The sequence below is a fragment of the Maniola hyperantus genome, chromosome 12, assembly GCF_902806685.2.
Source record: "Maniola hyperantus chromosome 12, iAphHyp1.2, whole genome shotgun sequence".
In the NCBI taxonomy this organism is placed as follows: domain Eukaryota; kingdom Metazoa; phylum Arthropoda; class Insecta; order Lepidoptera; family Nymphalidae; genus Maniola; species Maniola hyperantus.
The window spans coordinates 10974086-10985856 of record NC_048547.1 but is presented as its reverse complement, the minus strand read 5'-3'; the positions used below and the strand labels follow the sequence as shown (position 1 = coordinate 10985856).

Sequence of the window (11771 nt, the reverse complement as noted above, 5' to 3'; positions counted from 1 at the left end):
TCTTTTCATCAATTTAAGGATTTTTTAGTCTGAGTTTTAGCTTTTTTGTAGCTTTGTATAGGTAAGAAGCGGTGATAGCCTAGTGGTTAAGACGTCGGCCTCTTATACGGTGGGTCAGGGTTTGATCCCGGGCACTCGACTGTAACTTTTCGGACTTATGTGCGTTTTAAGCAATTATTATATATCACTTGCTTTGACGGTGAAGGAAAACATCGTGAGGAATCAGGAAACCTGCATGCCTGAGAGTTCTCCATAATGTTCTCAAAGGTGTGTGAGGTCTGCCCATCCGCACGATTTTTTAATGAAATAAAAAACGATGTCAAAATTAAAGTTATTTATTGAAACAAATATCGATTTTTAAATTAATTATTATAATATTTTGTTACTAAAGCTAGTGGGCTTTGACTTATATAACTAATAGAGGAGCGATATAACGCAATGAACCGACATAAGTAGCTTAAGTACACAATTGTATGCGTATGCATGACGCTATAGTACGATAACACTAGGTATCAATATAGGATGTTATGCTTTCGCATTTCGCTGGGTTACGACCTGCCAGAGCTCTTGTAACACTGGTTTTCTCTTATTTACATGAGAATATCGAGCCGATGCTGAAACCCTCCTATTGAACTCTTTACACGAGTCGTCCCGTATTTGATAGATTCTATTTAGTACTTAGGACGAATCATTCTGTCTCTTTCCATTTCTAATAATCTGTATGCTGGTAACGAAGCTGGTTAATCAACATCGGCCTTTCTTCAATCATAATTACTTAATAATGTTTTTTAAAAATATATGTATACCTAAATAACGAGCAAGCCAGTCATCCGATGCTTAGTGATTACCACCACCCATGAACATTGCGACTATCGCCGGCTTTCCAGTATAAAGTTTATTGAAAAATTGGATAATTATAAATAGGTGCATTGGCATGTTTTTATAATGTTTTCTATATGTACTAGGTAGAGCAATCTAATCCATAAACTTATAACTGAATAATATTACATTTAATATAGAAATCAAAATACAAAACTCAATAAGTAATAACGAAATCTTAATTCAACTCATTATGATCACAAATATAATTGATGTAATAAGTAGTAAATTTCTTAATCATAAGTTAGGCGTGTCTACTTCAATTGTTACAAGAGATCCGGTCAGTGATTAAGTTAACATTAAAGTTCAATTATGGAAGATTACAATTTCACTATATTCAAAACACTAAAATACATTTAACATTAAAATCCATTAGACAAATGCTTTCAAAATGACATTGGGGATATAAAAATGCCTTATAAGCGTGTTAGTTTGCACCTATTTGATACCTAACTATTCCTGTGTCTAAACTTTGTATGGGAAAAGGTATAAATTACAGATTCTGAGAAACTCTTTGAAACTATACAATTCATCAACAAATTCAAAGGTATGGATGACAGAAATTAAAGTCAAGTACTTACAGCCACCCTTATCACATCTTACAGCTTCATCTACTATTATGTCTACAATAGAAAATCTAAGATAACTTTTTACCGCCTGTATACAAATTTGTAAATTAAACTCTACAAAAAATAGCTCCTTGTCGAGTTAATCCGCTAACTGTAATGTACAGCAGGGGTCAAATAGATAGCTTATTGTAATAAAAAAAAACAAAAAAAAAATTGCGCAAAGCAATCTGCTACGAAACGAAACAATAAACATTTCATGTCAATCATTCAAAATGGATATATTCAATTCTGAATATAGTAGTAAATCTTAAAGATATTAAGATTATAATTTGGCATCCAAAAGTAAAATCTTAATTTAAGCCTCGCGAGTACTTAATTTAAATGCGAACAGGCAGCACTAGCGTTTTTTTGACTGTTATAGGCTATAGCATTCGACGATGGCACAGCTGTGTCTGATTCTCGAGAATAAGTTACATACTTTGCTGATATTATAAATATGAAAGTTTGTTTGTTACTCCTTCTCGCCACCATGACTGAACCGATTTGATTTAGAAATGGATATAGCTTATACCCTGAATTAACACATCGTCGTATAAGTTAGTTCACGTATTCATCGTGAAATCGAAATTAAGCAACTTAAATCTCGTCATGAGAACAACTCAGTCGTCTATCATGATCCCGAGAACCTTACACAAGTTTACAAAACATCACAGTTATCCCATCGACTTCACCGAGGTTCGTTTCGTTACTCATCTTAATATACTGGTGATCATTATATTGGCCTGCAATGTAGTCAATCACGATGAAGTCGATGTGTGGATTTAAATTGCGCTTGCTCTGACCTGTTTTGGGGAAACTAGTCTTTGTTCAATGGACCTCCGAGGTATGCCGCTCACCTTTTTGGGCGAACAACCATTATAGTTTATCGACGAGGGAAGGGACTTGTATCCCCCGTCGGAACTGTAATCCGTGTCCGTCGATTGACCGTTCAAACTTGGACTGTGTCTGTTGCCGTTCACGCTTTCCTTGCTACTTATCCTTCCGTTGTACAAGTCACCATACGATGTATGATGTTTGATCGAAAATTCTTCTATTACGGCAGTTTTGGATAGCAACGGCTCAGTTGTCAGATAGTGCTGGTTGTGGAAGTTCTCTATGGATCGGGATCGACCCGAATAGAGGTTCTTCCGCTCAGACTTCTCGCCTACCGAAGAGTCGCGTTTGATGTATCTTCTACTTTCTGTATTGGTGGCTAAGGCTTGAAGGTATTTGGATCCGACTCGACTATTTGACTTAAGCTGAACCGAGTCCGTTCTTTTGTCAGTCAGTCTGTTGTCGTCGTTGGTCACACCGTTCACTTTCCTCGCACCGCACTGACATTTCACGGTCCCGTTGGAGACAGGCCTCTTTGTCTTTTGTGCTTCACTATACGACGGCAGCTTCTTCCCACTAGCTTGTTCATTCCAACTGTGCGTACAAAAGAAAATTTATTAGAATGTTATTTTATCGCTATGTTTTATATTGTCATCGTTATGATTAGTTTCAAAATCATACAAAGAGCTTAGTTTTAAGAGGAGTTTTTTCGTAAAGTGTTCCAGAGGCCAGACAAACGTAGTTTGGTTTTCAGTTGAATATTAACAAATTAAACTTTATGAGTAGACACGTTCTAGAAATTAATATGTGTGTCTGTGGTTTTCCAGATTTCTGTAAAAATGTGTAATTTTAAAGTTATATGGGCTCAAAGGTTTACATACAAATCTATGAACCCGTGTAACTTTGAAACTACACATTTTTACAGAATTTTAGATATTTAGGTATTTATAGAATGTATTTTTGATTAATATGAGATGGCAATCGGGGTATGAGTCGGGGGGACGCCCCACACACCCGCACGTTACCCGCGATATACCACACCGGGCTAGCGCTGGGACTGTGCGGGTGAGCGGGGCGTCCCCACGCCGATTGCCATCTTGACCTGTCGCGTACCTACTATGGAGAGTGCGTTAGAGAAACTTCTCTTAATATTTTCTATATATCTACAAAATATGTTTTGTGTTCAAGTAGTTTATGTTTTAATTGTGGTGTTTTTATTAATTTTCTCACCTTTACGTTCTGGTGTGGCAGCGTGTAACACATATACAATCTCATAATCAAGGTAAGTCACAGATTAGATGCAAATTGTCAGTAACATAAAACCACACTACTAAGTACGGACAAATCACAACACACAAATACAAAAATCCTATCATAACTATAGGGTTCACATATGGGTCACAGACTGAAGAAAGTGAATGGGTATGTATTGTGCGTAGGTTTATTATGTACATTATGTAGGTATTATACCTAGCATAAGAATAAGAAAAATAATATATTCATTTCATTTGTACCTTATATTGGAATACATAATACATAGGTATTATTTTATATATTGTACTTAATTGATAATTCATTTCTATTAAGTATGTATAAAAAGCGTATCGCAAATTTTGAAAAATATTTAGTTCAAAATGTACAAAATTATTTTTAGCATTGTAATATGAATATAATATAATATCCCTTGAACAAAGGTAAATATAAAAAAATATAAATATATTGATATTACTAGTGTATCGAAATCATGCGGAGGCCGCTTGAAATTTATTGTATAGCTTTATTTAATTGCGAACTGGATGGACACCACAGATTCAAGAAAATCTCAATAGACATTTTATAGTGTGGTTCCCTAAATAAAACGTTATAAGGCAAAGGTTAGAGTTAGACCCGATCATTCAAAGACACTCAATTCAAAGACACACAATCATGCTATTTAACAAATCACTTAGGTAATGTGAGGTAACTGTGACAATATTCGTCCATGTCTATGTCAGCAATAAGAACGTCTTCAGAGCTTTTGTACAAAAGATGCAGCAAGCACAGCACATTGATTGAGCACAACAGGCAAAGAGCGAGCAAGCAGTCGATCCACGCTACCTGATCCGACGGACGAACCCTCGAACCACCCAAGTGAAAACTGCTCCCATCAAAATCCAAACATTTTCAATTTATCAAATCCAAATCGAATCGAAAGCAGCATGTGAGGGAATTAGAACGGTATGATTACAAAAATGACTGAAGGGGAAACGGTGCGGCGAAAATTCAAATTATAATTTAGGATTGAATGAATTAAAAAAAAATTAGGCTTATTTTTGTTGACCCCAAGGTTAGTGACAGAACATAATTAAGAAAAAGTAACTAACGGAATATATTAAGAGGTAGAAACATTTTTGCCTACATAAATGTTTTATGATAATAATGCTATGTTTATGAAATAAATTTAAATGAAGATACCAGTAAAATATGGTGTTAAAATAAGAGTGATTCTGCACATGGAAGTGGGTGTGAATGTCATTTTCTTATTCATGTAATCTCTGAAAGACATAACCCATTTTGAACTTCGTGAATGAGTTGCAAGGCATTGGATTTTAGACATCGAATATTTTGCTATCGAAGTGAATTTTTCCTTACATTTCGATGAACAATATGAGGGGGTATACGTTATGTAAATTACGAAAATTGATGTGTGCAACATGTGTAATAATGATTTCAGTGATTGTACCGAAGCGAAGTATAACCTAAAACAACAAATACATGAGTCGTAGAAACTATGAAAGGGAACTACAGTACGCGGCCGAAAGTAATGTACATCGGCCTTTAGAATTTTACAATAAAACTTAAAGCTAGCCTTATCTAATTACTATATAAATCATGACCGCGTGGAATGGTGCCAAGAATACTGGCTGCATTTCCGCGCTGGACAGCCAGGCTGATCCGTTGCGCAAAAAATGAGCCAGCCCTTCTGTCACCAGATGAGGCTATTAATCGCGGTGAAATGTCTCGTAAAATTTTTTTTTGCACTAAGACTCCATGGCCCCAGGGTCTCCACGGCAAACGGCACAAAAATGAAACTCTCTATAAGAGAGGCATACTTGCGCCGCTTGCCGTTTTCAGCTGTTTCTGGCCTTTAGAATGACGATTCGGCTTTGTAGAGCGTTGTCTTTGTCACTCATATCTATATTTGACGTTTTGTCGGTCTCAACGACAGAGACAACGCTCTACAAATCTGCTATCTCCTTCTAAAGGTCGATGTACATTACTTTCTGCCGCGTACTTTACGTAAGTATATAAAGATGACTTGAATTCAGTGACAGTGTGATACAACAACTTAAATCATGTTTTATACTGATGAAGAAATGCTTTCGAACTGTATAAATCAATTATACATCATCTAAAATAGAATGCGGAAGAAATAAGGCTAAATAGATAAAGGTATATCATACGGAATGAATGGATAAATAGAGGACTAGTTATGGGTTTAGCATGATAATTATAAAGCAAATGACACTAAATATTTCGGGAACTAATGATAAATAGATAATAATTATTATAATAATTTTAAACAGGTTACCTCACTAAACCGGAATTTTCAGAACTCGCTAGTGTGGTGCCGATCGGCGGCCGCAACTGAAATATTAAACGTCTCATAAATGCCTCATAAGATACAATTGATTAATAACATTTTATAAAGTGCTATAAGAGTGAGCTGATGAAGATTACAATTTTTTTTCACTTTTTTTTAAAAGAATATTAGCCATGATAACTGCTAATGACTAATATTCCCCTTTCCTCTCCAACTAAGCGTCAGGCTTGTTCTAGGAGTAGGTACGACAATAGTGCAACGGGCGGGGTTTGAACCGTCGACCTTTCAGTTTTCAGTCCACTCCTTTACCAGTTGAGCTATTAAGGCTCCGACGTAAAATATGAAAGCGTTCGTTTCGGTTGATTCACTTTTTACCACTTTGGTCCTAATCACAAACATCCGTAAAAAGGCTTTACTTCAAAATGTTAAGATACAAGTTTGAATTCGTAAGTGGGTAGGTACACTTACCCTATCAGTCTGCGTGGCGACGTTGCAGGTGTCGTCGCTGCGCGGCTCGTGGCTCTCTGCCATGCGTAGCATCTGCTGCTGCAGCACCCGCACCAGCCGGTCGCGCTCTTCTAGTTGACCCTGGAAGCGATACAATACACCTATTACATAGGGCGATTGTCTAAAACCTGCATCAATCATTATTACAATCTCAATTGTTCTGATTGGCTGAATTTGTGCGATTCTTGTTGCAACAATGCATTGTGGCCAATAGTGAGCGAGCATTAACCAATCAGAGATGATTGCGATCGTGACATTGTAGCTGTCAAACAACCGCGGTAGGGCCACTTACAAATTAGATGAAGTTTTTGGAATTTGCTATAATCCTCATAATATTAAAAAAACGGAAACATTTATACCTACTTAATTACTTTTTCCGATTAAAATTAAAAAATCAAAATTTAGAGCAGTTTTCAATTTTTTTTCAGAGGAGATTGAATTCAATCGTGTTTTTATTTAAGCTTCCAAAAATCACAAAATTTTGCAGAATTTTTGTAAGCGCGCTTATCATATCATTTAAATAATACCAAGTTATGTCTAGGTAGGCATACAAATTCATCAAAAATAAACCGAACAGGTAGATCGATATAATATATAACCCACTGCGCAGATCATGCCAATGCAACGCGACGCGGAGAACGGTATCAATTTTTCCAAAGAACACTTGCACAATGCCCACCCGTAAACGTACACTCTTCTAGCTAGAAAATGATAGGTGCAAACGAAACTACTCTCATTTTTTAAATGCTTTACGAATAATATCATTATATAGTGCATAGTATTTATTAGGTTTGTTTCACTTGCGTCCGACGCTACCGCTAGGGTGTGGTGTTTAATTATAGTTGATTGATGACAGTATAGAAACTCGCTTCAATTAGCGTTTAAACTAAGCGACCTATAAACCTAGTGCACAGTGACTAATTGTTCGTATCTGCTGCTGACATAATATAGATTTGGTTTTAGATCTGTTCCATATAGAACCAGAAGCTGTTCCATATAGAATTAATGAAATAACCTCCAGCTAAAAATTGAAATTTAGAACACAACCGAACCTCCGGTTGGACACTGTTAGGTATACAGAAGCCAGGTCTGAGGGTGAGCCCTGAGCACCCTGAAACTCGAAGAGATCGGGGGGCAACGTCTTAAGGCCGCCTTCTGTGAGGTTCAGACCACGGCTCAAGATGGCGTTGGGACTTGGGATACATGAGTAGATAATCTACTCATGTGGTTGGGGCACGTGGGTTGGTTAAATTTGACTAGTCCGTACACCACCGAGACCATGGCGTGAGTCCACGTTCGATTGATGTTAGAAATGGGGACGTCGTCAGACGTGAAGACGTCGTGGATGTGTATTGGCCTACAAGATACTTAGGATGCATTGTTGATCTTAATTACATTGTCGAGGTCGTTAAGGACGTGCTTGGGCGTCTTTCATCGGAGGTATCTCGTCTTATTACCTGCAGGTAGACTATCTGTCGTCGCATTTCAGCGCAGGCGTCGGGGTGCAGCGGCGAGGCGGGGGGGCGGCGCCCGTTGCCGCGCGCGGGGCTCTCCGCGCACGCCGCCAGCAACGGGTCGAGAGTTTCACTCTGCAATATAGAAGTACCCTCATTATATACTGATTTTGTTGATGTTGATCAGAGGTGAGGTAAGGGTGTTTTATACACTATTTCAATAATGTTTTCCAAACAAAAGTAAGCACCTATTTAAATGGGTACCTAGTACCCACGTAGCTGAGTATCCTAGCCATGATGATGTAAAAGAGAGTAGCAATGTTTTCGTATAATTAGTACAATAAACATGATAAATGTTTGCGTTTTAGCTGGCGTGCGTGAAAACTCGCTGCGAGGATCTACACTGCTTTAAGGTCCGTTAAACTTGAATGCGTAAATTGACTCATTCGCAGAACCGCTTACAGCAGTCAATTGGGTATTACTAGATGAATAAACGCAATACAGCAATGGACTAACGGATACATTTGTAACTACATACTTATTTACAAATAGCTTTGCCATTACACAAAAACATTGTATAAAACACACTTATTAAGTCGAGGCTATCATACAATCGATGACTTCCTTAGTGCCGAAATGCGTGGAAGCAACCGGCTTAGCTCACCAGTTGCCCTAAAGATGGTGTATGTACAGAGCCATCTTTATCCTATTGGAGGCCATGGGCACATTAGAATAATGGGGCCCCTATGATCTTGACAGAGTAGGTACTATTTTCTTAGAATAGGCAAAGAAAGTAGAGTCACGTTCTAGATTTTCGGTAAAAAAATATCGGTCGGTCGGTTATAGTTTGGTGATCTGGCAGGGACTAGTGGGCCCCTATCGATCGTGGGCCCTGGGCATGTTCCCATAGTACCCAGTGGGAAAGAGGGCCCTGTGTATGCATTAAAAAGAGCAACTACTGAGTTTCTTGCTGGCTCTTCTCAAAATAATCTTTATTCCAAACCGGCGCGGCGGTGCTAAAGTCGCAGACGTAGCATAAGAGACACTAGTTGTCTTACATATATAAGACCTAGAAATTGGGACACGAAAGCCTCTTCTTTCATATCAGTATAGAAGAAAGTTTGTGTCGTGTTGTTCCTTTGTTCTGAAAGCCTGTGTTATGTGGAGGGTGGTTAACACACTTATTGCCGCCAAAGCCACTTAAACACGCGCATCTCTGCAAAAGTCGGTGAACTTTTAATTTTCTCCTTTACAGAACTTTGAACCGAACCATATTATGAAGCAAAGAAAATTAATAAGAACTATCATATAAAAAAATATTTATTATTCCTTACATAAAAACAAAAAATAAATAAGTAAGTACACCTACTTCATGATATTAGTTACCTATCTCAATATCTACTCATTTTACCAGTAGGTCTCATGTATGCACACGCCCCTAACGGCTGACCAGGTATTTCAACCGGTTTAAAGTTCAAGCAGTAATAGTAATTTAAATAAAAGAGCCAGACTCATCATACTGAGTTGGTTACTTACACTCATCGAATGATGCTCCTCCCCGGGCTGCGATGCGTGCGGCAAACAAGGCAATGCAACGAAAACATAAACAGTTACAACACAAAACAAAACAAATGTGCAATATAAGCAAAAACAAATAGAAAATCAGCATTCACAGTAGAAATTCATAATAAAGAAAAGACCGTGTAGTAATTAAATGCCATTCACATGAAAAACTTAAAGTAAGTAGAGTTAGTCTAGGTATAAGAGTAGGTGAGTCATATTTTGCATCTGCTCTGGTTTTAATAATATTGGATTGTCACCCTTTCTTTTAATTTAATAAACCCTTTTATAAAAAAAAATTATAAACCCTTTATCAATTATCGAAATTGAAGATAGGAAAGAGATTCAGAAATTCAAGGAAGTTTGACCAGTTAAATATTGAATACAATAAGAAAAACTTTAAGGATAGGTTTCTGCTTGCTTAATCTTCACCAAGTCGATCTAGTTATCAGTAGTAGCTGGTAGGTATAGCTAACTAAAGAATAATTGGAAATCACATGAGACTGACAATCCAATCAAATCATGAGAAGGAGCAAACTCTAATTCTAATTCTACCAAGTTAAGTAAGTTGTAAAAATAACGGTAGGTATATTTTAGATCTTAACCTTTACGAAATGAAAATTGCCTTCGTTCATCATTTCCACAGCATGTAGGTAAATAATAATCTAAATATATAAAAGGAAAAGGTGACTGACTGACTGACTGACTGATCTATCAACGCACAGCTCAAACTACTGAACGGATTGGGCCGAAATTTGGTATGCGGGTAGCTATTATGACGTAGGCATCCGCTAAGAAAGGATTTTTGAAAATTCAACACCTAAGGGGGTTTGAAATTTGTGCAGTCCACGCGAACGAAGTCGCGAGCATAATATGCTAGTTGAACCATAAGAGTTAAGACTAATGTAATGTATAATTTTTGATAAAAGTCGTGACTGACTACGCCTTTTTGTTGCAAATCATAAAAAGCTATGATCAGACCAGCTACGTGAGTTTATTACAAAATCAAGGTTCAATCATCTAAAGCACTACCCACATGGAACAAGTAATTTTCCCATGATTGTCTTTGAACGAGTTAAGATCTGAATTGATTAGCATTATGTATTAGTACCTACTCGTTACTAACTGTTAATAAAACGTTAGATACTCTTACTAATTATACAGTTCCACTTGATTAGAATATAATGCATGTCACAATCAAATTACGGATCTTTTTAATGACTTTATGATTTCTACAATATTATCTTCCTTTATTACGAAAGTAATAAAATATTATGCGGATCCATTATGTGCGTGAATTGGCTCTTATTTCATCAAAGCAAGTCATTTAAAATGTTTGAATTTGAATTTGCTCCTTTCTCTAAATTTTAATTTAAAAACATCGCAGTAAAGTTTGGGCATTAATGTCTATATTTCTATTATACTTACTAAATCAAAACGTTAATATTTCCAAACATTTCTATTTTGGCGTTTTGCGATTTTGGTGTTATGCCTGTTTGGTATTTTGCGAAATCAATCTTTGATTATCGCAAAACGCTACAATTTTAATTTGGGCATTTTGCGTTTGGCCTTGTGCATCTAAACGAATCAAAAACGTAATAAAGTAGGAATCTCAACTTTCTCTAGGTAAAACAAATGATTATAATAATATTGCACTCGCACTTTTGTACAGGATTGCAGAAAGTAGCATCTGTTCCAAATAATTTTAATTACGCTTCGCTTAGGATACATTTGAGTGAACTCATTAGCAATGTTTATAATTAAAACGCGAAATTCTAACGAGAGCTGCGCTTATGGAATTAAATTAATCCTTTTAGTCTTTTGACGGATTATTATACTAGAACAATAAAATCAATGTTTTAGAAAATCTCAATTAGAAACAAAACACAAATATGAGGAAGCCGTGGCATTAATAATGATTTTTATGCCTAATATTTGTTATATCACGATCAGGCTAGACACGCCATTTTAATTTTGATTTCTAATTTTTACACATCAAAACGTAACTGAATTCGAACCTAGTGGAAATTTCTAAACTCATAAAAAATCTTAACGCCGTCTGCACTTGTAAGACTGTAAAAAGTAATAATTACTGAGTGTTCTTTGTTCTATTCGTAAATCCAATTTATGTCAATACCTTTATACTTTTTTTACACACAGCTTTTTTATGTTTCTACGTTCTGGACTCTGGTAAGCTTTCACAAACGAGTGTGTTTCTAAGCATAAAGTTTTATTATACTTGTCTAATTGGGCAAAGAATTTGTTTTGAAATGAATCCTTGCCACAGGAATCTATATTTTTAACTAAAACACCAGAAAAAACAAACAAAATTTCATTATAGATTAC

At 36.5% G+C, this 11771-nt stretch overlaps 1 protein-coding gene across 8 annotated transcripts in view; it reads right to left on the bottom strand.

Annotated features, from left to right (window-relative positions):
• Window positions 1–319: 319 nt before the first annotated feature.
• Window positions 320–11771, bottom strand: part of LOC117986928 (serine-rich adhesin for platelets) — a 96769-nt gene continuing 85317 nt past the window's right edge. For 5 of the 8 annotated variants that reach the window (XM_034973886.2, XM_069502261.1, XM_069502262.1 and 2 more), the window contains exons 18-22: window positions 9402–9428; window positions 7869–8000; window positions 6373–6492; window positions 5893–5948; window positions 320–2915 (exon numbers count right to left, since the gene is read on the bottom strand). In XM_034973886.2, coding sequence (XP_034829777.1) covers window positions 2270–2915; window positions 5893–5948; window positions 6373–6492; window positions 7869–8000; window positions 9402–9428 — 981 coding nt within the window. In that variant the 3' untranslated portion in view covers window positions 320–2269. Of the gene's footprint in view, window positions 2916–4418; window positions 5060–5892; window positions 5949–6372; window positions 6493–7868; window positions 8001–9401; window positions 9429–11771 lie in introns of all 8 variants that reach the window. The other 3 variants (XM_069502266.1, XR_011237394.1, XM_069502264.1) reach the window with 3 other exon arrangements.